This window comes from Colletotrichum acutatum (assembly GCF_030867785.1).
Source record: "Colletotrichum acutatum strain CBS 112980 chromosome Unknown BDZ83scaffold_1, whole genome shotgun sequence".
Lineage (NCBI taxonomy): Eukaryota > Fungi > Ascomycota > Sordariomycetes > Glomerellales > Glomerellaceae > Colletotrichum > Colletotrichum acutatum.
The window spans coordinates 571,381-594,850 of record NW_026848995.1 but is presented as its reverse complement, the minus strand read 5'-3'; the positions used below and the strand labels follow the sequence as shown (position 1 = coordinate 594,850).

At 53.2% G+C, this 23,470-nt stretch overlaps 4 protein-coding genes across 4 annotated transcripts; 1 reads left to right on the top strand and 3 right to left on the bottom strand.

Moving 5' to 3' along the window:
• Positions 1-2,746: 2,746 nt before the first annotated feature.
• BDZ83DRAFT_714801 (uncharacterized protein) lies at positions 2,747-5,859 on the bottom strand (the record flags this gene model as incomplete). The annotated part of the gene is made up of 8 exons (XM_060511671.1): positions 2,747-3,056; positions 3,117-3,604; positions 3,661-4,220; positions 4,273-4,554; positions 4,605-4,949; positions 5,007-5,555; positions 5,623-5,667; positions 5,757-5,859. 8 exons carry the CDS (start codon positions 5,857-5,859, stop codon positions 2,747-2,749), a joined length of 2,682 nt encoding a protein of 893 aa, XP_060371868.1.
• A 7,933-nt stretch (positions 5,860-13,792) lies between these two features.
• On the bottom strand, positions 13,793-14,573 carry BDZ83DRAFT_596792 (uncharacterized protein). Its single transcript, XM_060506867.1, has one exon. It carries the CDS (start codon positions 14,230-14,232, stop codon positions 13,948-13,950), a length of 285 nt encoding a protein of 94 aa, XP_060371867.1. The 5' UTR covers positions 14,233-14,573; the 3' UTR covers positions 13,793-13,947.
• Positions 14,574-17,752: 3,179 nt separating this feature from the next.
• On the top strand, positions 17,753-18,750 carry BDZ83DRAFT_714800 (uncharacterized protein; the record flags this gene model as incomplete). The annotated part of the gene is made up of 2 exons (XM_060511670.1): positions 17,753-17,990; positions 18,374-18,750. 2 exons carry the CDS (start codon positions 17,753-17,755, stop codon positions 18,748-18,750), a joined length of 615 nt encoding a protein of 204 aa, XP_060371866.1.
• A 2,907-nt stretch (positions 18,751-21,657) lies between these two features.
• Positions 21,658-23,042, bottom strand: BDZ83DRAFT_725388 (uncharacterized protein). The gene is made up of 2 exons (XM_060512734.1): positions 22,516-23,042; positions 21,658-22,104 (listed from the first exon to the last, which is right to left on the bottom strand). Exons 1-2 carry the CDS (start codon positions 22,648-22,650, stop codon positions 21,856-21,858), a joined length of 384 nt encoding a protein of 127 aa, XP_060371865.1. The 5' UTR covers positions 22,651-23,042; the 3' UTR covers positions 21,658-21,855.
• Positions 23,043-23,470: the final 428 nt, after the last annotated feature.

Here is a 23,470-nt window from a genome sequence, read left to right as displayed (position 1 = left end):
TGCATGTCCCAGATCACAGATGGTATGCATGTGGGATAGACATCCTGGAATGTCTTGTGCCCTCTTCATCCAGTCTTTTGCAGTTTGCACCCCCCTCTCTTTCAGAGGATTCAAACCCCTCATCCTGCAAGCCACGCATATTCTTGCGTCAACTTTCCCACGCATCTCACACCTACATCGGCGATACAGGAACCCGGTCTGTCCGTTGCGCGGCCTAAAGAGAGGGACTACCTACGGGATTTTGGTACACTAGATATTCGTAGGCGACCATCGTCGCAAAATATTGGGAAACGTGCCAATGCCAAACTCTAATAGCGACCTATCACGAAACAACGTCACTCAGGGCCTCAGGTAAAGGCTGTCAGATACGGGAGGTACTTACTCCCACGCTCCGTACTACCTGCCCTACTGGATGTATCGCGGTATGGCAAGGGCCAAATCTCCAACATCTCCAAACATCTCTCCTTCCCGCCATCCATCACTTTGGAGAATTTCATCAAACCCGACCCGAACGAACCTGGTCCCGGCTGCGAAACACGAGGCACAGATACCATCTTACCAGCATCTACCTGAGGTACCCATGCAATGCCAGCGCGGTGCAGACTGCAGTGAACCCAAGTCCTTCGTCGATCTGGTACACATGTACCTACCCACGCGATGTCTCTCCAAAAAAGACTCCAAATTTTTGAACTCACCATCCTCATTCCCTGTCCCCCGTCGTTCAAATGAGTGACGAACATGGACTGTTCTCGACCCTGCCCATCACTCTTTCTTTTTGGTGTCAATTTTAACCTTTTCTCCTGCGTGTAAAGGAAACACCCAGGACCCGTCGTCAACCCTACACTACGGTACACTGCGTAGCGGCAATCGTCCAATGCTACCAACGGCAAACCACAGCGGCAATCGTCGTCATTGCGAAGCGAAGCAGCAGCAGAAGCAGAAGACGACGAGAAGAAGCTAAATTATGCGGTTTTCGTCAGCGGTGATGTAAGCTCGTGACTGAACCGTCTCACCACATTGAAGTTTCTAAACGATGGCCTCCCCTCTCTCTCCCTTGGGCCCTGGCTCAAGGGTCCCCCATTGAATGTCACTGCTCCCCACACTTTCTCTCGCCGATCAAAAGAGACTCGAAACTACTATTCAGAGCTTTCCGAACAAATACCCCGACATCCGACTCCCGGCTTCCGTGCCGTTACTCTCTCTCTCTCTCTCTCTCTCTCTCCATCTCTCCATCTCTAGGCTCCGTCTGCGATGCGGCGTGCTCTACGAGGGCGGAATATCTACGAGGGCGGAATAGCCGACGGCAACAGGTAACATTTTTCGTGAGGCGGCTGCGTGGGATAAATCGGGCAGTCGTGAGTACTGCATGTTGCTGTATAAGCGAGGTCAGATGCAAGTACTCCGTACGGAGTAGGTATATCTGCCACCCGTCGTGCAGCCCCAAAACAAATGTGAACGCTTATTTTTGCCGACCGCCGAGACATACCTACCTTGACCTCACTTGGAACCTGTCGGTCAGCCCGTTTGCCCCGTCAAGGCTCATCGTTGCTTCCAGTGGAGGCTCCTTTCTCTTCGCCTTCTGACAACCTAGGGGCTTGTGGTGTGAGATTGTAAGGGCAAAACGTCTTTTTTTTGCCTCTGCTTGTACATGCCAAAGTCCGTCCGCGCTCGAAGGAAGTTGAGACCATCTGCTTATGCAAAGTGTATTTGGGGGGACAAGTCTTCTCAACGTGCGGCTGAATGAACCCTGTGAACATGTCAACATCAGATGCCGTGGCCAATCAACTCGTTCAATAGCGAGACTTTGCGACCGCTTTGGGGACTTCCCGGTAGGAGCCTCTCTCACCTCGGGCACCTCACATACACACCACTCAGATCTACCCATTGTCGACTTCCCGTCCCACACCCCTCCAAACGTCGTACTCCTTGCTTGCCAAGCAAACGATGCAGCGAATGTCCGTTTCCGCGGGTTGCCTCTCGTTTTGCCGGCGTCTTCTTCACTTCACATTGCTAGGTGGATTGAATTTGTATGCGCGCGCAGGGTGGTATCATGTCCGTATTGATCGGTCCAAGTCAATGGAAGCAAAGAAACTCTTCTCTCTCTCTCTCTGTCTCTCTCTCCTCTTACAGTTACTTTTTTGGGCCTTTCCATGGATGTGATAGTAAGCAAACAGGACTCCTCGTTCGCGATGCCAAGGTGAGCGCCGTCCGTACGCCGAGCCGAATTGGGCCGCGTCGTTGGCTCCGTCATGAGGCAACATGCCAAATATAGTAATACAGTCCAGAAATACAGACCAGGACACCGCTTCGCCAGTCTTCCCTCCCTCTCTTTCTTCGCACCGTCCCGAAAAAACAAAAGCCTCTTGGGAGCCCCATTCCCGGTTGGGGGCCATGCTTCCGAAGGGGCATGAGTGACGCCGGCGCCCGACATGGATCTTCCGTTGTGATCCCCTCCTCCTCATTTTCATCGTAATCGTGTACATAGTATTTCGTCGCGAGGATAAACCGTGTATAAGGCGAACAAGGACCGTATAAAGCAAAAATTCAAGATATGTACGTGAATCGCTGTAGCTGAAAGGGGCACCTATTCGTCGGTCCAGAGGCGGTTCGTGGAGGCACCCCGTAGGCTGGCGAGTGTTGTTATGAACCGGTAAATCGTCGTCGCTATACCAAAGTTGTAAAACACCCCGTATATGTTGCCGACAAGAAGGTTAGGTAGCTTTGCAAAAATCAATTTGGAAACGGCTCATCGCCGTTTCATCATAGGACCACCGCCATCGTAATCCCAGGCCCGCTTGAGACCGCCTTCGTAGACACTGGCCACGGACTCCTGCCACATCGCCGGCGAGACAAAGGTCTGCACGGGGGCTGCAGAATATTGTTGCGCCAACTGTTGAGAGGCTACAGGGAGAGTAGCATTGACAGCCTGAATGTCTTGGAGAGACGGGGCTTCGGGTGCACCTGAAGACGGAGAAACACTAAGCGAATTGGACTGGGGAGGCAGCGTCGAAGGCTGTGGTTGGACCTGAGGCGTACCGAAAGACGTGTTCCATTGTCTGTAGACATGTATTAGCGGGTGCCTTCGTTGAAGTAGGTGATTGTCGACAACAACTTACTCAAAAATACGTGCGGGATTCCACGCTGGCGCATCCGACAACGACATGGTTTGCTGCATTCCCGGCGCTTGGGAACCTTGACTTGCCATCATGACGAGTGACTGTATAGCAGGCGAGTCACTCTTGGTATCCACAGGTCCGGCAGAAATAGGAGGTGTAATGGGGTGGCTGGTATAACTGACTTGGGAGTGTTGAAGGTTCTGTGTGTCCAACTGGTGGTCCAAGGAAGCAGTGCGTGCCATACCCGGCCTGTAACCCCTAGGAGGACTGGAATGGTTGGATGATTGGGGGCTGCCGTAAGGGAAGCTGGGCTTAAGGACAAAGGGTTTCCTGACGTCAGCAGAAAACGCTTCGCGCACCGCGTCAACTTGCTTCTGCAGGTCGGCCATCGGCCAAACCGACATGACCCTTTCGAGTACCCGCATGTGTCTCGTGAAGAACTCTCTCGCATCAGTGTTCAGATCAGGGTCTGGAGAGACAACGGCCACCTGTGTACCATAAAAGTTAGAGAGCCAGTGACGGGGAATCGCAGATCATAACCCACCAGATGGAGGACAATACAACACAGTCCACAGTAGACGGTGAAGCTGAACCCACGAAGCATACACTGCAGCCCAGGAAACCCGAAAGAATTCAAGACCGCCTCCTGAAGTCGGCATAAAGCTTTGGCAGAAGAGTAGCAGATCATCATGTGCTGCTTCCATTGTCCATCTTGCGCGTTCGGGTCCAGGAAGTTCAGCTGTGGTCGATGGAGCAGAATCAGAGTCAGATAGTAGTAGGAATGCAAGTTGCCGATGTAAGGTGACGAAAGCCATGGTGGTGAACCATCGGGCGGGAAAGTAACCGACAAATCCGCTGGAAGGTCATTCAACCAGGCGTTCAAGGCCGGGTTGAGCTGCACAAACTCGGGATCGACGCCCCAATCCTTCGTCTTCTTCTTTTTAAGATGGCCATAAGCCGTGTTCATGCGGCTGACGTTGCGGACAATTCGTGCGAAATAGGTGAAGTTGCGGGTGATATGGTACTCAGAGTCGTCGCCTCCAGGGATTGGACGTGGGACGCTGAAATCGATGGAATCCAGCTCCACGGCGAGATCAGTCCGGCCTAGGGGAGTTAGCAGATTCTCACAAGATGTCGAGAAAGACCAAGTGCCAACCTTGAGGAGAACCAATCATGGTTTCACACACAAAGATAGACTGCCAGATTCGACTCTTCATCTGGCAATCCAAGGGAGAAGAGCCACATGGCCTTCCCGCTTGATGATCCGTGTAGTGCTCGTCCAGGCCAAGGTCCTTGCCCATTTGAACGCACTGGACAATCGTCATCCACGAGCGGTAGTAGTAACCACGCTTGGGTGCTGCCTCCCGAGCTTTCAAGATGAGGAGCAGGGCCTGCAGAGTGCTCAGCCTCGGCACGTCCATAAAAGAGTCGGCGTGCTCTGTCATGATTATTAGCCTTTGCCTATCTAGCTGACGGGTATTTCCATACTTGTTGCCAAAGCGAGCCACTGCTGCCCTTGAGCAGGGTCGTCGGCTAATCTTCCACCCATGGCGAAAAGAGCTTCGAGAATGAGAGGTGATACGGATTCTCTGTTCGTATTCCACTGGTGATAGAAGACGCTTTTGCTGAGGACAGGTACGTATGGATGCACGTGGCTGAAGAAGAGATCAAAGTAGTGCATAACCGTCTCGTCATCCGGCATCAGTTCAGGTGGAATGCGAATCTTGAGGCCCGGTCCGGTGATAATTGGCGGGAGAGGGGTCTTGTACTCCTCGTCTTCAACGGCGGGCTCCTCATCATGCAGAAAAGAGGCCTTGTTCCTCAAATACGGTGCTGCATTGCGCGTCAGTAACCCCACTATGTGTAGTAAGCTGCGAGAGAGGGCATTACCTGTTCCAGCTTCGTTGACCTTCAGGGAACCCAGAAGATCAGCAAGATCTGATTGCTGGTACGAGCCGTCATTGGAATAGGTGTCGGGAGGGGAATCTGGACGTTGACTCTGCTGAAGAGGCGGCGTTGGGAATACGTTCTGACCGGTGTAAGGCTGTTCCATCATGGATGAAGAGGGAGAAACCGTCGTATAGTGCATGTTGTGTTGATGGACCTGCTGATCGGAGTAGTGGACAGGTGGAAAGACGTTGGGATCCGAATATGCGCCCTGTGCAGCATACATCGAAGGGTTGGGCTTCTGACTCCCGGCCATCATGGACTGCTGCTGCATAGGCACTTGCTGGCGGAAGCTGTTCTGCAGCTGCGATGAGGCGGCAGCGAACTCATCACCAATAGGCTCATAGGCGTCGGTCGAGGTGCCATCGTACTGGCCATTGGGGCGCACACAATGGAGCTTGAGTCTGATGCACGCCGAGCAAGGCCAGGTGTTCGTTGTGGCCGCGTCGCACTTGATCTTTCTTCTTCTGCATCCTTCACAAGCTCTCATCACTTGATTTCATCAGTTTAGCTAGACTGCACAACATAGATTCGTTTGTCCAAGGGAAAGTGGACATACCCTTCAATCGCTTATGACGATTGTGTTCATCCACGAAGACATAATCTACAGAAAGGCACATTTGGTTAGACGGAACGGACACGTTGTGGGCAGGCCGGAGCGGAGGGCGGTAGAGGTAGAGGTGGATGGCGCACTCTTTTGAGTTTCCCGTTGAGGGAACTGCTGCGGCGCGAAAGAGAAGCTGCCCATCTGGGAGCTCTGAGGCAAGATACGCCTCACGGAGGGATCGTTTGACATTGTGAATTCGGACGTGACGAGTCGATTTGTTGGTAGCGGTGAGGTCGTGGAAGTAGCCTCGAACGGAGAGCGGAATCAAAGAAGCGGTTACATTCAAGCCGGTTGCTTGAGTTCTGTGTATGCGTAGCTGGCGACGACCGTCCCGACCTGGCCGCGCACTCGGCGGCTCTTTCTCTCTCTCACTCGCGCTCGCTCGCTCTCACTCTCACTCTGAGTGAGTCCTTTAGTGCTGGAGATGTCGGCGACGAGACAGACGTGTCTTGTGCAAAAGACTTGTTGGAAAAGAGGAAGTTGTAGGAAAAGAAAGTACCAGAGGGGAGTTGTGTCTCGAATTTCTCTCTGGGAGCGCGCTGGGTTGGGAATTGTCCGGATTGGTGGGTGATGGTGAGGGGGGTACGCGGGAGAAGGTCAAGCCTTATTATGAATGGACGACAGGTCCCGGCGTGAGGCGTGAAGGGTTGACGTGGGTAGACCTAGACGGGGAGGCGACCGGGGTAAGGAACAAGATCTGGGCTGGGTACACACAGGCAGGGTCATATCACTGAGCTGCTGGGGCCCAGAGGAAACCGATGTTCGATGATGGATGCGACCAGGAGTCGATGGGGGGAGGGGGGCCAGGACCCAGGACTGCCTAGGATGGCAGGGTAGGCTAGACAGTGGTGGACAGTGCTGTGAGGAGGTGAGGATGAGGAGAAGAGGAGCGGCAGCGAAGGAGAGCGAGAGAAGAGGTGTGTGTGTGTGCGTATGCGTGAGTGTGTGTCCAGGGTCGCAGGAGGCGGACAGGGTTGCGTGGAGGTAAGGTATCCGTACTCCGTAGTTGCAGTGTGAGTGTGGTTGTGAGGTAGCGTCGTCGAAGGGTGTTGGAGAGGGAAGACTTGACTTGGGAATTTGGGACCTGGGTGTGGATTGTGGAGTGGATAATGGGAAGAGAGAGCTGGAGTGAGAGAGAGAGAGAGAGACGGAGAGAAAGAGAGTGTGTGAGAGGTGTGTGGGTGTGTAAATGTGTTCCTATGCGGATGTGGAGGAGGGCGTGAGCCAAGGGTGGGAGGTCAAGTTGCGCATTGCGGCGACGGCGTGAGCGGCAGCAGCAGACGGGCAGAAAGAACTCAGCATTGAGGCCTGGGGTCACTTCACTTCACTTCCTCTTCCGTCTCCTCCTCCTCCTCCTCCACCACCAGGTACCTTCCCTTACAACAGTACACCGTACCTCACACCTAAGGTCAGGTAGGTAGTGGAAGCCGGGCAGGGCAGGGCAGCACCAGCACCATCTCAGTAATCAGGTACGTCCCTAGCTGCGCCAGCAATAGCGCCAGCGCCATCGAGACTGGGAAGACATGAGGGGTACAACTATGGTATACCACGGTAGCAGATGCCACGAGTACCTTGCTCGTCTCTCTGCCCTCCTCCGCTTTTGCCTTCTTGCCTCCCTGACGGATCTCATCTTTCTTGCTCTCTCCCAGAGTCCCAATGAACTTACTAAGGTAGAGGGAGATGGGCTCCTCTTTGCCCCTCTGGCAAGCTCGCCTCTCACAGTGCAGCAGCATGTCTATTGCGATCCCGGTGCATTGCGGGCTCAAGAGATGGCTGGAGGCGGTATCCGTACCTTGCATAACAAAACAGGTATCCATACGAATACCTACGCAGTATTTGTGTTGTGCTCTGCTTTCTGTACGAATATCCGTACGGATACCTTGGGACCAGACAGGGCAGGCCAGGACGCAGAGCTGGGGCCCAGCGTGCAGGGCAGCGTTGCAAGTCCAGAAGTAGAAATGCCCTGTCGCAGGCCGAATCTGGCAGTGAGATGGAGGATTCGCCAGGGGATGCGAACCTTCAACTCTCGATGGGACTCGGGACTCATGGCCAGTAGGTACGAATACGTACGCAGGTACGAAATACCTACTCCGAACTTGATTGATTGATGTTGCCTTCTATCCTCATTTGCCGGGTTGATGTTTGATGGCTTCTTTGATGCTGGCCGAGTGAAATTGGACCACCCAGGCTTACCAGGCCCCGGGAAATGGCGTCGACAAAGAAGAAGAATTGGTTCCCTATGCAAACCAAAGAATCGTGGTAGTATACTTCCCACCCGGCATGAATTAACGCCGCCTTGGTGCGCACTGCGCAGTCGTTTCCCCCCTCTTCTCTCTCTCTCTAAATCCGAGGTACTCCGTCCGTATCCGTACTTTCTACAAAATTAAGTACTCCGTAGTATCGTTAGTCCGTCTTTCCTTGGTCTTGGTCAGTACTTCGTACGGATACCTGGAAGACGTCGACGACGACTGTGGCCAAAAGGGGTGACCGAGGCAAAAATAAAATAAAATAAAAAATGAGGAGACTGGGCTGACACACAGACAGCAAATAACGGGCAGAAGAACAAGAGACGGATAGAATGTCTCCTGTTTCTTTTCTTGGGTCGGACGGGGAAGGCGGGGGGCGAGGTTCGAGGCATGACACAGACAAGGAAGTGCTGATAAAAATGAACCACCATTTCTAAAACAACCCTCTCTCCCACTCACCACTCAGTAGTGTACCGTCTTATGGGTGTCAAGCACGCCTCCTCTCCTCGATGTCGTAGGGCAGTGCGAGCGTGTTCGAGCTAGAGACAATCGACTGGTGGAGGGCAGGGCCAAGACCAGACGTTCTAGGTACATCAGACACAAGAGCGAGGACGGACGCCATAGGTAGTGTATCAAGGCACCAAATGCTTCGAAGGAGAGAGAGGGTTGAGCCTCCAAGGGATGATAGGGGTCCACGTCTGCCTAAAGTCCGCAACATACGCATGATCTGTGCCAATGTCCGTCGTCAAGGAGCAAAAAAGAGTCGAGGCAGTTCGGTCTATCCGTACTTCATCGTCGATGAGATGGAACATACATCAGAGCGGCGGCGGTAGCCGATGTATCGTCGGTGACTTCAGTCTCAACTCTCAATCGCCAGGACCATCCATTGACAGGCAAAAACCGAGTCAGAATGCGGCGAGCTGCTGTGAGTGATTGAGTGCATCTGTGCAAGGGACCAGCACGAGGCATGTAAAGTACATGAACTCTTGTCGGAAGTAAAGGTGAGAGGTACCCGTAAGGCAAATGGCATTGGATTCCGTGGACGGGTGTGTATGCGACCAATGCGCTGCCCGAAAGCCCTTTTCGACTTTCTCGAGTCCTCCCTCAGTACCCCCTCCCCCTTCAAGTCTGGAGGTCAAGTTCCTGCTCCCAACGGTGGAGAGAGGGAATTCCGAGATGCCCTATCTGTGTGTGCGCCCATTGTCCAACCCGAGTCTACTTGTTGAACGGCTTGTATCCTTACCCAGCGCAGGGACAGGAGGCCGTCGATGACCATGTATTCGCACGTAGCCATTGTTGAATGCACTGTATAGGATCACGACTTGTGCCCAGCTGCCCAAGGACGCAACTTGATGGGCCTTCGCCTCGCCGTCATCGTCACGCAGGGCAGTGTCACGAATACAGTATTGCTCCACACTGAGTGTATACTGTGAATGTGCATTCGCACGAACTGAGCATGCCAAAGTACCCTATAGCCTATGTGCCTGTCTGCCTCTGCAGCTGAGAGGCTAGCTTGACCGTACTTTGCGTCCAACGTCGTCCCAAGAAACTCAGAGACTTCCCGACAGGCTGGCCCAGCCGCAATGTAAAATAAAAAAATAAAAAATAAAAAGTGCCAGCAGCAAAGAGGGGGTTTGTTAGTGGAAAGGCAACGGGGGAACAGCCGGGGGAAATGTTCGAAATGGCGGTAGGGAATAGCGCGACCGTGGTAGGGTTGAGCGTGAAATTAAGCACCCAGACAGCGAAAAGGGCACAAAGCCGTCAATGCCCCATGTCATCATAATAAGTGGCCATGCTCATTCGATATTGATATCAAGTTCCAACTCCCAAGATACCGAGGCGCAACCAAATGAGGCAAGTTGCCTGAGGTACGACTTCTGCACCGCGCTTCCTGTTGCTCCTGGCTCCAGCCCTGGCGGAGATTCCTCGCACTCACAGTCCCCTTCCCACTTGGGTGTCATGGTACTTCGCGCCCTTCTTAGTGCCACTATCCATGTGCCGGATGCCTCGATGTCTCCGCTGACAGGCTGGGAGCTCAGCTGAGCCAATGGATCGCGTAGGGTATCCATCCTGTTGCCGCAGTAAGCACACACGACGACAATGACCAGATGATCCGCATCTTGAGGAGTTGAGCCAGGTGGTACTCCGTAATAACCACCTTGTAAGGAGTCTCTAGCGTCGAGAGAGCAAACCAGGCAGGCGGATTAGCATTGGCAGGCAAGGTATCTGTACCCGTACCCGTCCGTAGGCTGTAGCCGTACCTTACCCGCCTTGTTGCCCTGCCCAGTAGGGCAAGTCCACCAATTTCTTCATCCACAGCGCCAGTCCACCTGGCATCTCTCGTGGGGTTGATGGTCCCAGTCTCGCCCAAGGCCCAAAGGGACCCTCATACTCCTGACCGTCCTGGAGGGGCTGCTGGGAGACACATAAGATTGAGGACGGGTACGGAGACGGTACCTGAGGCTTGACCCCGTCTTATCCTGCCTTGATGGGTCAAGTGCATCATCCAGTCTTGTTCTCGAAGGAGTCGACCTCAACTGTCTACCGACCCCGTCCGGCCACAACGGGGGACGTGGAAGGTGGAGGGCTGCGAGGGTCTTAAAGCAGAAGCTCTGCTCGGGAGCCCGCTCTGTCGGCCCCAGACCGCCCTGGTCTGGGCGAAAGGCAGACGTACGCCACAGAGTGTTTGAAGTTGGGAGCTGTGTGAGAATCCGTAGAAGGATAACACCTATAATCGTCTATGGTGTTGATGGAATTTGCCAGGTGCGGACCACCATGCTTGCGGTTTTCGGCTTTATTTCTCTCTTGGCTTGGATTAATCAGATACTGGATCATCCTCAACCATACTGGGTGCCGCAGAGTAGCTGAGATACCTAATCATCAAACCCTAGGGCGAGAAACTAGGCTTGCGACCGAGGACCAAGCATTCAAAGCCATCTTTTCGGCAGACGTTGTCCCGTCTGCCGTGGTGCTAACGGAATGAGACAGCAGCACCGTCGAGAGCCGGCGGAGGCGAAGCAAAAGACGGTCGTCGCACCTTTGCCAAAATGGCAATGACAGGTGGCCGGTAGAATGGCTGAAGATTCTCTGAAGGCTTCTAGTCTAGAGGCTTGGGCTGAGCCGAGCGCCGTGTTGTTGAGCTTGGATGGCGTGGAGAGGCACTTGCACCGGCTCGAATCTCTCCTGCCTTAGTCTGTAACTTTGATCGACAGCGAGCCATCTCCGGGGTTGAAGAGGCCCTGGCAGCCTAGTACGACGCACGCCTGGCTGCAACGTCGAGCCGATTCGAATGGTGTCAAGGAGGCCGAGAAGCGGACCGAACCAGAGTGCTGACGTCGAGCGGCGGCGGGAGGTGGTAGGACGAGATAGCCCGAGAAATGTGCAGAGAGCCAGTCATGAGCCATGGGTGGCCCATGGGCGTGTATCTTGGAAGCTCCTACGGATTTGCAGCGCTATGCCATGCCATGGTCAAAGATCCATCGAAAGGCCCTTTGGTTTTGCATGGGTACGGCGTGGGATGCACAGCAATGCCAACGACAGGTGCATGGGGAGTGGTCGGAATGGGAGCTTGGAGATGGGAGATGGTCAAGACCCATTGGAACGGAGACACGGTATCTGCCGCATTGTACCGCGGTAAGGTACCGCAGTTGCAGTCGCGAATGGAAGTTTTGGCTGTAGGTTGTAGCCAGGTGCGATCCCTGTATTCTCCACTCCCCGCTTACCTTATCATTACAGGCCGGCTCGTACTTGCCCTAGTCCACCACCTCCACCAGCCGGGTACGTTAGTGCGTGCTTGTCCACAGTCCACCAGAGCTTTGCAGGGGCTAATACTTGGAGCTAGGCCGCACTGGACATTAGGTCCTCGAGGGGCTCCTGATGCTTGGGTAATCATCTTTGTACTCGTACCTTCGTTCCTTGCACTTCCCTCCATCTGATGACACCGTCTGCGTCAAGTATTCTTGCCATGTGTGCCGCATTTCCTTCGTTAGGAAAAGTGTGGGAAAGGTACCTGTCTGCCTTACCTAACGGTACTTATCTACGGTACCTTCCCAGACTAAGGATACGTACCTGCCTTTTTGTCGATTGTACACCCAAGATATCTTGCTTGCCTCTAGCGTCAGGCTAGGAATCTCAACCAGCCACTCTTTCTGGCCGGCCTGGGTTTTGCCGTTGCCATCTATTTCATTGTTCCTGTATGTCTATTATTCATTGCCCTTCTCCATTTCTTTTGCAAGCATTTATCGGTGATTACAATGGAATATACGGATACATCATATATCTATGGTGCCTACCAGTGGCTCTATGCTGCTAGTATAGGTACCTAGGTACCGACTACACTGCTGCAGCCATGGCCGTCACGTTTGTATACCTCGAGTTGAGTAAGCTAACGCAGTGTTCGGACATCTTCCCAAGGTATTCAAATGTACTCGCTGCCCGTGCCTGTAGCGATTTGAAGTCGAGGAACGGCAGAGAGGAGGGTGACGGCACGGTACGGCAAGGTACGTACTCTGCACTGCATCTCAGATGTGATAACGCACCGCATCATACCTCAACTCTCCCACCCCCCCGTGCCGCTCCCCTCACCCACGAACCAACTGATCAAAGCAGTTGTTAGGTCCCTCTTCTCCGGAGTATTCGAGTTCCCTCCCCAAGCCACCACCTCCTGGCATCAAGTACGGATACCTATTCACACCGGCCTCGCCCAGTTTTGAAGACGCAAAGACATCAATCTCCCCAACACTCAACTGGCTTCAATACCCTGTCGACGAGCCCCCGTAGCTCAATCCACACTCTCTTCCCCTCGCCTCTAGAGTCCCAGCAGCTCCAGCCTCTAGACTGCCAGGGGCCCCTCCCCTTGGTCACAATTGACTTGGTGCCCGCTCGCATGGGAATTGGAGCTGCACCACCATACTCTGCTTGCTGGGGTTCGGTTCTGGAATCCCAAAGACAAGGTTCGTCGTGGAATGGTCATCCTGGAATGCTTCTTGAGCCAGTTCTTTGAGTTCCAGGCCCAGCCGTCGTATAGCACTCATCTTCAAGTGCCGCTCATAGGAAGCATCGAAAAGCAACGACGTCGCGGCGTTTACCATTGTCACGGTGTCACCCACACTAGACAAAACACTCCAACTTAGCCGGCGGGCTCTCATTGATCAATCAACATCTGAGTTCCCTTAATCATCGAAACCTGCCAACCAGCTGCGCAGGCACGTCCTAGTACCTACTCTACGCACTGCCTTCGACGAACCCCGGGCTTTGATGTAATTTCGGCGCTGAATACTTGGAAGTTGAGACAGCTCGAAATCGCTTCCCGATCCAGTACTATCCAACCATCCTACCATGCCACCCAATCGAACCCTTCTTCGGGTCTTCGACGAAGGTTCTGGCCTCATCAGCGTCCTTACGCACAGACGGCGCTAATCCAACTGACACTCGGCCAAGCTACTCCTCACACTACTCATTCTGCTACTGGTCTCACCGGCTGCCTCGTCATCATGCCCTTTTAGGCTCGCAGCGCCGCACGAAGCGTTCGACGGATACTGTTCGTCTTGTTTTTGTGTCTACTCTGCATGTCACCCGTCCGATATGGCGAGCTTGTTGGCCACATCGTCGGACCATGCTCTTGTTCCAACGGCCTCACCGGATTATGAATGTCCAAGAACCCGCAGCCCGGACAGTGTGGCATACGTTGCGATGCGGGTTTCCGATGTTAGATGCCCGACCAATTTGTCTCCTCGTGTCTGAAGGCACTGAAAGTTGTACTATCACGCCACTAAGACGAGGCCGCTGGGGACAAGTCCTTGTACCAAGGACTACAACATCTAATGTCGGATATATCATGCATGCCGCCACGTCGGTTTCATTGTCTGCACCTGGTGCGCCAGCTTGCATACACCTAGCGTGATGCTGCTGTAGACTTCCAGAAGAATGGCAGCGCATGGTAAAGCTATGTACGCTATGCTACGTTCCTCGCGGTGAACCTCGAGCTCGTAGACCAAGAAGCATACCTAGCCATCTGGTCCGGAATGGCCTGTCAAAGATCAAGACGACCGTGGAGCGACTTACACACACTGGCACTGGCCCAATCAGTGAGTACCACTTCGACAACCCTTCGATTTCGGGGTAATCCTTGGGCGAATTTGAGGGGACGCGTCCACATTCTAGGTTGATCAAGACCTCCAGAATAATGAATAGGCCGGTGGCGGACCGGTGTCGTTTGACAGACGCCTTGGCCCTGTCCAACAGCCAAGTTAATATATACAGCTCGCGCCGCAGCTAATGAAAAGGACGGATGCAAGAGCCAAAAATGCAGGAACATGCGTGGGATAGGCTCGCCTGGCCATCACCCGAACGGCCTGCAGCCTGTCCTTGTGGGCGAGAAGAAATGGGATGATGAGGAGCCGATGTCTTCATAGGACTGGTCAGTAGCTTTGTGGAGATCGCGGGGTCTGATGGCGACCAGAAAATCTGCGCCCTTTTCTCACTCTGGCTAATTCACTAATATCCTCACTCTCGCGAATGAGCCTAGGACGTGCTCCTCTTAGCAAAGCCCAATCCAAAGGACTTGTCGACGGCTCTATGTCCAACCAAAGGCCAACAGGTCGACGCCGTATAGCTTTGCTGACAAGGATGGGTAGTCTTATGGAAGTCGCACATCGGTCTGGAAGGGGAGACCCAACTTCCCCCCATCTTCAAGCCGTTGGTGGGAATTAGCTTGCTGTTTCCCTCGGCATCCCTCATGGCGCGCCATCCTCTCCACTCGTCCTGGAGATGCTGGCAACGGCAGTCCCCCAGCAAATAGAATGCAAGCAGAACCACCTTTTGCCAGCCAACCGAAATGGGCAGTGTCATAAGCCCACGGTGAGCAGGGGAGCTGGTCCAAAAGAAAAATGGGGTGAGCAAGCCAGTAGTGTCATCATTCACATGCTAAAAAACTAGCGGTGGCCACCTGGCTCGATAATATCGCAGGCCCTCGAACAGGAACCTACCGAGGAAGCCGTCACCCACGCCAAGTCTTGCCTTATCCTATTCGATCCCGTCAGGCCTGTCCCCAACATGCCGTCCAGCCTTTTGCAACCATCAAAGGATCACAGTCTATCCACCTAAAATCTCGAGCTTGACATGAAAGGGGCTGTTGCTGGCTGAGAGCTCCAGGGAGTTAATTATTGGACGTTCTATGAACCTTTATTTTCGTTGAATATCGAAGGGGGACGTTTATCCGTACAACTGGCGCACTGGTGGTTTCAGGCCGCATGGCTCGCCCTGCATCCTGGGGCTGTGTCTGCCTCGGATCCGAACTTGTGCCAACGAACCACGCGCCTAGCGCTAGGAGCTAGCATCTGTCACGCTCGGTTGTTCCCTTTCGCGCAACTGGTTCCTGGAATCGTTCATTCAGGGGGGACTCCTGCTCTTCGCCCCCAAGATCTCGGGCACGCTGTTGAGCGTGGCTGGATGGACAAGGGGGAGGGCCAAGTACGGGATGGGATTGCGTTTGGGTGCACGAGGGGTGTGTCCAGAGCCAGAACGGTCCGAATGGGGATCCAGTCTCTGTTCTGGATGTCCACTTTGCTCCTGATCCATGTCCGTCAGATTGTGTTGGACATTCCGTGACTCGCATACGGTACATTTCCTAGGCGATCCGACCATGCGGGAAAAGCCGACAAGAGCGACGGTCAACCGTCAAGAAGAAGGCAAACATCACGACGAATATTCACAAAGTTACACTTGGAGAGGAAGCGTCACAATCTCCGGTATGATGGGGGTGTGGAGGAGGAACAGATTACTCGGCCGAGTGCCAGGGGAGCTGCCCATCGGGCAGAGCCTGTCCCGTCCGCCCGCTCCGGGGAACCTCTAAAGAATGGGCAGCAAACCAAGACATAGCAGCAGTGCCGAACAACTACACCACCTAAACCGTTACGGGATAGAGCATCCGGCGCGGACTGAACAGGGACACCGGTACGTGTCGACGACTTTGAAAGGTGACATGCCGGGGCACAGTGAGAAACAAATCAGCCTCAACGGCGGGAACCTCGGGGAACAGCCTCGCAGCGCGCGGCTTGCAAATTGTGGGCGGCTTCCCATGACAGGTGCCAGTCTGCAGCAGACAGGATAGAGGCGTGCGTGGTTGAAACGTTTGGAGCGGAACCTTCAAGTTGGCTTCCGCGAGGCTTCTAGACAAGGATTGCGACGCGGTGAAATCAGCCCTCATCTTGTTCTATTACTTCATCATGCTTCCAAGTTCCGCCGAGCTTCGAGAAGAAGCGGGAGAAGGAATGTGCGATATCCGTGTCCGGGCACCCAGAAAGCCAATTTTCCTAGCCCCTCATCAAGTCCGCCTTGCGGCCCTTGCCTGTCAATATCCGTAGATGGTTCAGACGACGGAGTCGGGACAAAAGAACATGGGTTCTTGTCCGGCACGACGGCTTGTCTTACATATTGAACGGCCCAAGGCGGCTTTCGTCATTACATAGAGCATGCTCATTTTAAAGCGGTCCGCAGAACGTGTTTTGAGCGAGCATGGGGAGAGAATAAAGCAATGATGACGGCTTCGTAGCTTCTACCAAATTTTGTCTGAGATACAATAGTAATCAAACTTTGAATATTTCCCCTTGCAGGCCAGTTCTCCTTTTCCTCAAGGGTCTCATCAGCCTTACGCCGTTGCTACGTACTCCGTACCACGAGCCGGCAAGGCACCTGAGATGATCTTAGCTTGCTAGTTCCAAGAGAGTGTATTCGCCCGATGGGTGTGGTAGCATGGGGGCCGAGTGAATCTTGGTGGTGCAGGCAGGAGAGAGAAAGAGAGAGAAAACCACAATCAACAATCTTCATGGGTGCTTTTTTTGGTTTTTGTTCCGTCCTCTCAATTTCGTATCCATCAGCGGGAAGGATGGATCATGGGTGGCATGGCGCACGCACGCCGCATGCAGGCACAGGCACAGATAGCCCGCAGGCCACGTCCTCCATTTCGACGGTTGATGGGGGTCGTTTTTGGGGTCCTTTTGAGGGGTAAAGGGGGCGGGAAGGAAATGGGCATCCACGCATCTTTCGACTTTCATTTTTTTCCCACCATGTCAAAGAGGTTATTTTAGATTTATTGGAAGATCATCGACAACCTTTTTTCAGTGGATCGCTGACGACACGGCTCTGAAGATGGGACGGCCCCGCAATCTCTGGACCGATTCGGCAAGTGAGGGGCAATATTTCGAGAGTGCTTTCCATCAGTCTAAGATTAGTGATTCATGCGTCCATTGCAGCGCCCACTGCACTGGACTGCTGATGCGGTCGCTTATCTAATCCTCGTCCACTGAGCGGGGTCGAGCCGGGGCATATGGCCAAAAATATTGATTCCCTCGGGCCAGGTCATTTCTTTCCCATCCACAGCAACGTCCATCGCCAACCAAGTTCGCAACCCACTCCAACCGTTGACAGGGAAGACCGAGAGAAAAAAAAAAAAAAAAAACCCCCATCGTATTGCGAACCCGCAAGATAGACGCCATTGACCAACATCATCTCACCGTCTCATTCCGCCGCTACCGAATAAGCAGGGGCCAAGGCAAGAAGTAAAGAAGAACCTCACTTTTTGACAAGGCTATCTCCTTTTCCCCCACCACACATAGTTGCTTCCCTGCTTATATCCCGAGATTTTGGTGGTATTGGGAAAACCTCGTTGATAACAAAGAGAGAGAGAGAGAGAGAGAGAGCAACAGAACCGAGATCGAAGAAAGAGAACCAGGTTGGGGCCACACTATTTGCAACTTTGCCGGGGCAGCAACTAAATTAAACTAGCGGACTTGGGACTTTCATCCTGGACAAGCGACAAGCACGGATATCTTGACACCATGGACAAAGATCTTGACAATGCGAATCCGACCATCCTGAGCGCGGCTCAGATGCCGACGCGTCAGAGCAAGCGTGAAGCACCCAAGTCGGGCCCATTTCACAAGTTCGACGATGTCATCTTCGCTAAACCCTGGTACCTCTCGGAACCGTTCTGTGATGACGGTTCACTATGGTCTGAGCCGGAGGTCGATCACTCTCAGTGGACAGAAGAGCCCATTGATGAACAAGAAATCTACGGTGAGGAACCCTTCTTCCATATTGCTTCTCTCCCGGTTCATCCATAATGCGGTTCACCCTACCAAGTATTGGGAGTTGCATGTTATGAGCTCCAATCCTGCCTGGTCCTGTCACTGGAGTGTCTCAAGCACGGTCCTGCGTAGTCAGGCAAGCGCCACCTTGATGCAGACCACCCACTCATCAGGCCGCGAACTTCACCAAGTGGATGTTGCAATTGCGCGTCGTTTTTGCTCTTTGATGGGTGGTGCCCAAAGATGCTTATACTCCTTGCGTTGGCTTCAGACTCCACGCTTGGAATGCTATCCTTTCCGGATGAACTCCTCCTACGCGTTTTCCGGCTATACTAGGTTCCTAGGGAGGATCACGCGACTGACGTTTCATAGACTTGATATCATCTATCTCAGACCCAGAGCACCCCCTCTCCCTGGGACAACTGGCTGTTGTCAACTTGCCGGATATTCACATCAGCCCTCCTCCACACATGGCCATGGACCCAAACAAGTTGGTCCAAGTGTTGGTCGAGTTGACGCCAACCGTTTCTCACTGTTCTCTCGCCACAGTGCTTGGTCTGGGTGTTCGCGTGCGCCTCGAGAAGGCACTTCCTCCCAATTGGCGGGTGGATGTGAGGGTCAAGGAGAATGCGCACGCGCAAGACGATCAAGTCAACAAGCAGCTCAGTGACAAGGAGCGAGTTGCTGCCGCGCTAGAGAATGATACCCTGAAGGGGGTCCTCGACAAGATGCTCGAAACCTGCGTCTGAGCAGCGAATCAAATCTCGGATACACAGGCTGGGCTCATGCCCGTTTGATGCAAATCTCGACGTCTTGTCATATCCTGAAGCGTGACGCCGAATAGGGCAATGCCTCGGGACAAAATGGTCCGCCCACCGGCTCGCCCGACCAATCCGTCCGATGGGAGCCCAAGTCATGGAATTCAGCCCTTAAAATAGACGATCGACATTCTGCACCGTTTTTTTTTTTAACCAAGGCGTTTGCCACCTTGGCTGGAGACTTTATCGAACAATTGCTATAGAAAGACAACATCTCACCCCGGCATTTTGGGAGCTTCTCTCGAAGGAAATTGATCGACAGGCACACAGTGGGAAACGATCTCCATTTCCGCCTAAGCGCGGATATTGTAGCCGGTCAAAGAAACGTTACCTCGCCTCGCACCCTCCACTCCAGGGCCCCAGCGGGATCGGCTGGCAGTTCATGACTCTTTCAACCCGCGGCAAGACTCCGAGGTAGGGCTGTGCGGGCGGCGGAATTGTTCACACATATTGGCATAGCTTGGCCTGTGTGTGTTGGTTCGTATGTGGCAGCTGGTTCCCTTTTCTTTCGTCTGACTCTTAAGCGCGGGCAAAAGCTAGCGAGCTCTGACGATTCGGATTATCCGAATAGCTCGTCTGCATGGAACTAGCTGGTAGCCAGGACCAGATACATTGAGTGAATGGAACAACCAGTCTTTTTTTCGCCTCTACTACCTCGATGTGCCAGGGATGTGTCTTCTTCTTCTTCCGTTCAAGTGGCTTCGTCATCTACCAATCTGAACCCCGTCAACGTTGAGCATGGATGCAACGCTATATCAGAGGGACATATATAGACCGTTGATAAACAACACGCGAAAGGTATCCGTACGGATAGCCGATCAAGATACCGAGCACATCCCTGACGCCGCTTACCGCGACAGCCGACGGTGCTTACCAATCTGAAGGGTCCATGGCCGCGCCACCGATGGAGGGGAAAGTTCAGCAGAACTTTTACCGAACGAGAGGTCTACCCTAAAAACTGGTTCGTGACTGGTACGTAGGTAGCCTTGTAGGTGCTGTGGGCAGCTGCTTGGTGTGGTCGATTAAAGGTCAGGAACCATCGGATGGATGGTTCTGACGTATGAAGATCTGCAAATATTGATTTTGTGGCTTTTCCTCGCTGCAACTTGCTAGCATCGGGCCAAGGAACAATGTTCCTGAAGAGAGGCTTTCGATGAATGATAACTCCATATCTTGACCAACTTTTTTTTTTCGTATGATTCCATCCGTCTCCCCGGCGAGGTGGACAAGAAACTTGCCATGGCGTTACATTGTGGTGCCCGACTTGACAGCATTTGAACGTTCCCGCTTCCCTGCCCCCCCCCCCCTTCCTCAACGCAAAGAATCTTGCAATAATTCAAAAGTATACGGCAGTGCCAGAGACTGGGGCGGCTTGTTTGATGGAGAAGCCAGCCAACTCGCCGTGCCGTCGTAAAGCTCAGCGGGCAATTCCGCGTACCGGTCCCGCGGTTTTGAGAGGGGGATCCCCCTAACCAAAAAGTTGATTCCTTTCCCACTTCGCGCGAAACTCTAAAGATGAGCAGAACATGAGCAAGCTGCTTGCTGTGCAGCTTGGAGCCTTGCTTTTTCCCTTCCACCCTACCACCTGAACTCTACCGATCCTTCTCTGAGGCTGCGGAGCATCTACCATTATGAAGGAACCACGGGGAGCGAATGGCAGGACCTGGTAAACGGAATCAAATATCGCCCCCGGCGGGCATGATAGGTTGGTATTGCATGGCTGCCATGGCACGGCGTGGAACCTGGGTTCGTTTCGGTGTCTCGGTCAGACAGGACACAACATACGGAGTCTTGACAGTAGTTCAATTTATCCGGTGCCGGCGCCGCGGTAGCTAGGAGGGGCGTTCAACCTTAGGGGTCGGTCATTGGGCCGCTGGGCGTAGTGTAGATGCGGCAGGAAGACCACCGCATTTCCTACGGCCGTTGGTGAAGATCTTCTTCCTTCAGGAGGGGACAAGGTAATCTCACACCCAAGCCTCGTCGGAAGGATTTCGCACAGGTAGGTATTCGCATTCCCTCCCCCCACCGTCCAGATCTGCCCGAGCCTTCCGTGGCCCAAGCTCTCTGTATGACCTACTGTCCATGGTCTTGCCTACCCGTTCCTTTTTTTTTTCCCATGTCTCTGCGGAATCACGGATACACACGTGTTGTGGTGACACGATCTTCGCGCAAGTGTCCTGTGCTCGACACCCCATGTCCATGTTTATGTCTCTCTCGTTTTCGTTGTCGATGTCGGTGATGATGCCATTGACAACGTTGGGTCTTGGCGAACCTCGTAGAAGTCATCAAATTCTACGGCAAAAAGTCAAAGACTTTCTTTCCTCTTGGCGCTTATTTCTTTAGGCGTTGTGTTACATGGCATTGGATGGACGGCGACCGAATGGCCGACATTTCGTTAATTACAAAAATGGCAGGACAGTTATGGGCCCATTGAAAGATGCGTGTAAGTCTGGCAGGAGGTCTGATGTCACGCATCACGCTATGACGAACATCTTGAGTTCCGAGGCGGAAGGTCGCAATGGGGGCAGGCAGCGCGGGATATCTTGCACATGTCACTTTGCTCCTCTCCCAGCCTCATCATCTATTGTTCGTTGACATCAATCTTCTCCATGATTTACCATCTTGTGATTGTGACAGCGTGAAGCATTGTGACGCAATTTTCCGACATATGTATTTGACAGCATCGAATGCCAAGACAACCTAGAGCTTCCCCTTCCCAGCTCCCTATTTCAGAAGCTGGGGATTTTCTTTGAGGAAGGACCCCTTCGACGACTCGAGAAAGGAAGTTACCAAGAAAAATTGTTGAGAAATTTGGGGGTTCCTGGGGGGAAGGGGGGGGAGGGGTTGATGGATGGGTGAGAGAGTCTACTGCGTAGTTGCAGTGCAGGTTCAAGGTCAAAAAGGATAGGCAAGGGGGGTTTCGAAGCATGTGCCCAAAGGTTCATCACAGCCAGGAGCGCTCTCAAACTGGGCAGGTAGGGGAAATACCCTCAGAGTACGGATAGCTAGCTGTTTCTATTCACAGAGCACACACACTCACAAAAGTGTTGTCTGTTGCTTTCCCCAGTTTCCGGCAGGTGATACGGCACTGCTGGTGGTTGGGTCAGGCTGGGGTTTGGCGGCAAGGGTACGGGGTCGTGGTGGGAGGGTTACGTTGGAGAAGGGGGAAGGAGGGGCAAGGGAAAAGCAGGAGGAGGAAACGTCTGTACGTCTGGGTGGTGGAGGTGGTGGTGGTTGGTAAGGACAACCCAGAGCAAGGGGAACAACCTCTAGATCTTTGGTACACTAGAAGAAGGTGTGCTTTGGGTGTCAAGATATGTATGTATGTCGGCTGATGAGCGTGACTTGCAGCAATGGGGTTGTAGAACGAGGCGTGTGCGCATGTGTCTATGTGAGTACTAGTGGCCTGTGAGCGTGTGTGTGTGTCTCCTTGCATATTGCGAAGCAGCATCGTTTTGCGAGGTGTGGCGGCAAGGCGGTGACGGGTTGTTGATGGATGGGTGGTTTTCCCCTCGTCGTGTTTGTTGACCAATTGCCTCTTTCGCAAGGTTCGGGACACGGGTTGGCTCCTATCTCTATCAGGGACAATGAAATAGATTTTCCCTTCCAGCCCCTTGGTCACTAGGGTTTTTGGCGTGTAGCATGGGGAATGTGGAAGACGACTCATTGCAAATTGCTCTCAGTGCTCATCGCTACCTTTGTCAGATACGCACTATCATCTATGATATCGTCGCTCTCTCTGTATGTTCCTCTGTTCGTGCGACTCGGTGAGGGAGTCGCCAAGACGTACGAAGTAGAATGAGGGAGCAAAGGCATGGCAGAGACTGCCATCGGCCGGCCGGAGCCCGCCGATCCCCCTTCTAACCCTTGACCCAGCCCAAGGTCCACTCGTTACGTCCTTGGGAGTCTCTATCTCTCTCTCTCTCTTATCACTTATCCTGATCAAGCCTCAACTAAGTGTATTAGCTCTGTCTTCAAACAGAGTCTAAAAAGTACACTAGGTATCGGTAACAGAGAAGAGAAACGCGCCGGTGCGGGTTCTTAATGTTAACTCCGATCTCCAGATTACGGCAGTTCTAGCAAAAATAAAAGACGGCACTAAGAGGTTTGTGATGGAACTAAACAACCGTCCGGTTTCTCTTGTAGGTTTGGTCCTTGGAGGGGTTCAACAGGGTTGAGCAACCATAAGGTTTGGGGCGTCCTATTCTTTCCCGCCCCCTTCCACCACCCGCTGAATGGGATTTTTTAACGTTTGCACCTTTTCCTGACCATGCAGGAGAGGGAGAGCCCGTGAGGATACAGGCGCAGGCTAGCGGCACGACACCACACACCAAGCATTTCCTCGTACGTACGGATACGGTACACACGGACTCGGTCGTTCCCCTCTTGTTCCAAAAAGAATGTTCCATGCGTTTGTTCTACCGAAAGGCGCTCGCAGACCACAGTAGACACCACCCATACACGGTCTCTTTGTCAGATCGACTTGACGCTGAACGTACATACACACATACACGCACACATACACGTACACACACACACATCACCTACGGAACTACCGATGCTGTTGTGGCGGAGCAGGAAAAAGGTTTGGCGAGTCAAAGAAGATGCATCGCATCACGCGATAGCCGCCGTCGCATGAGCCTTTTGATTG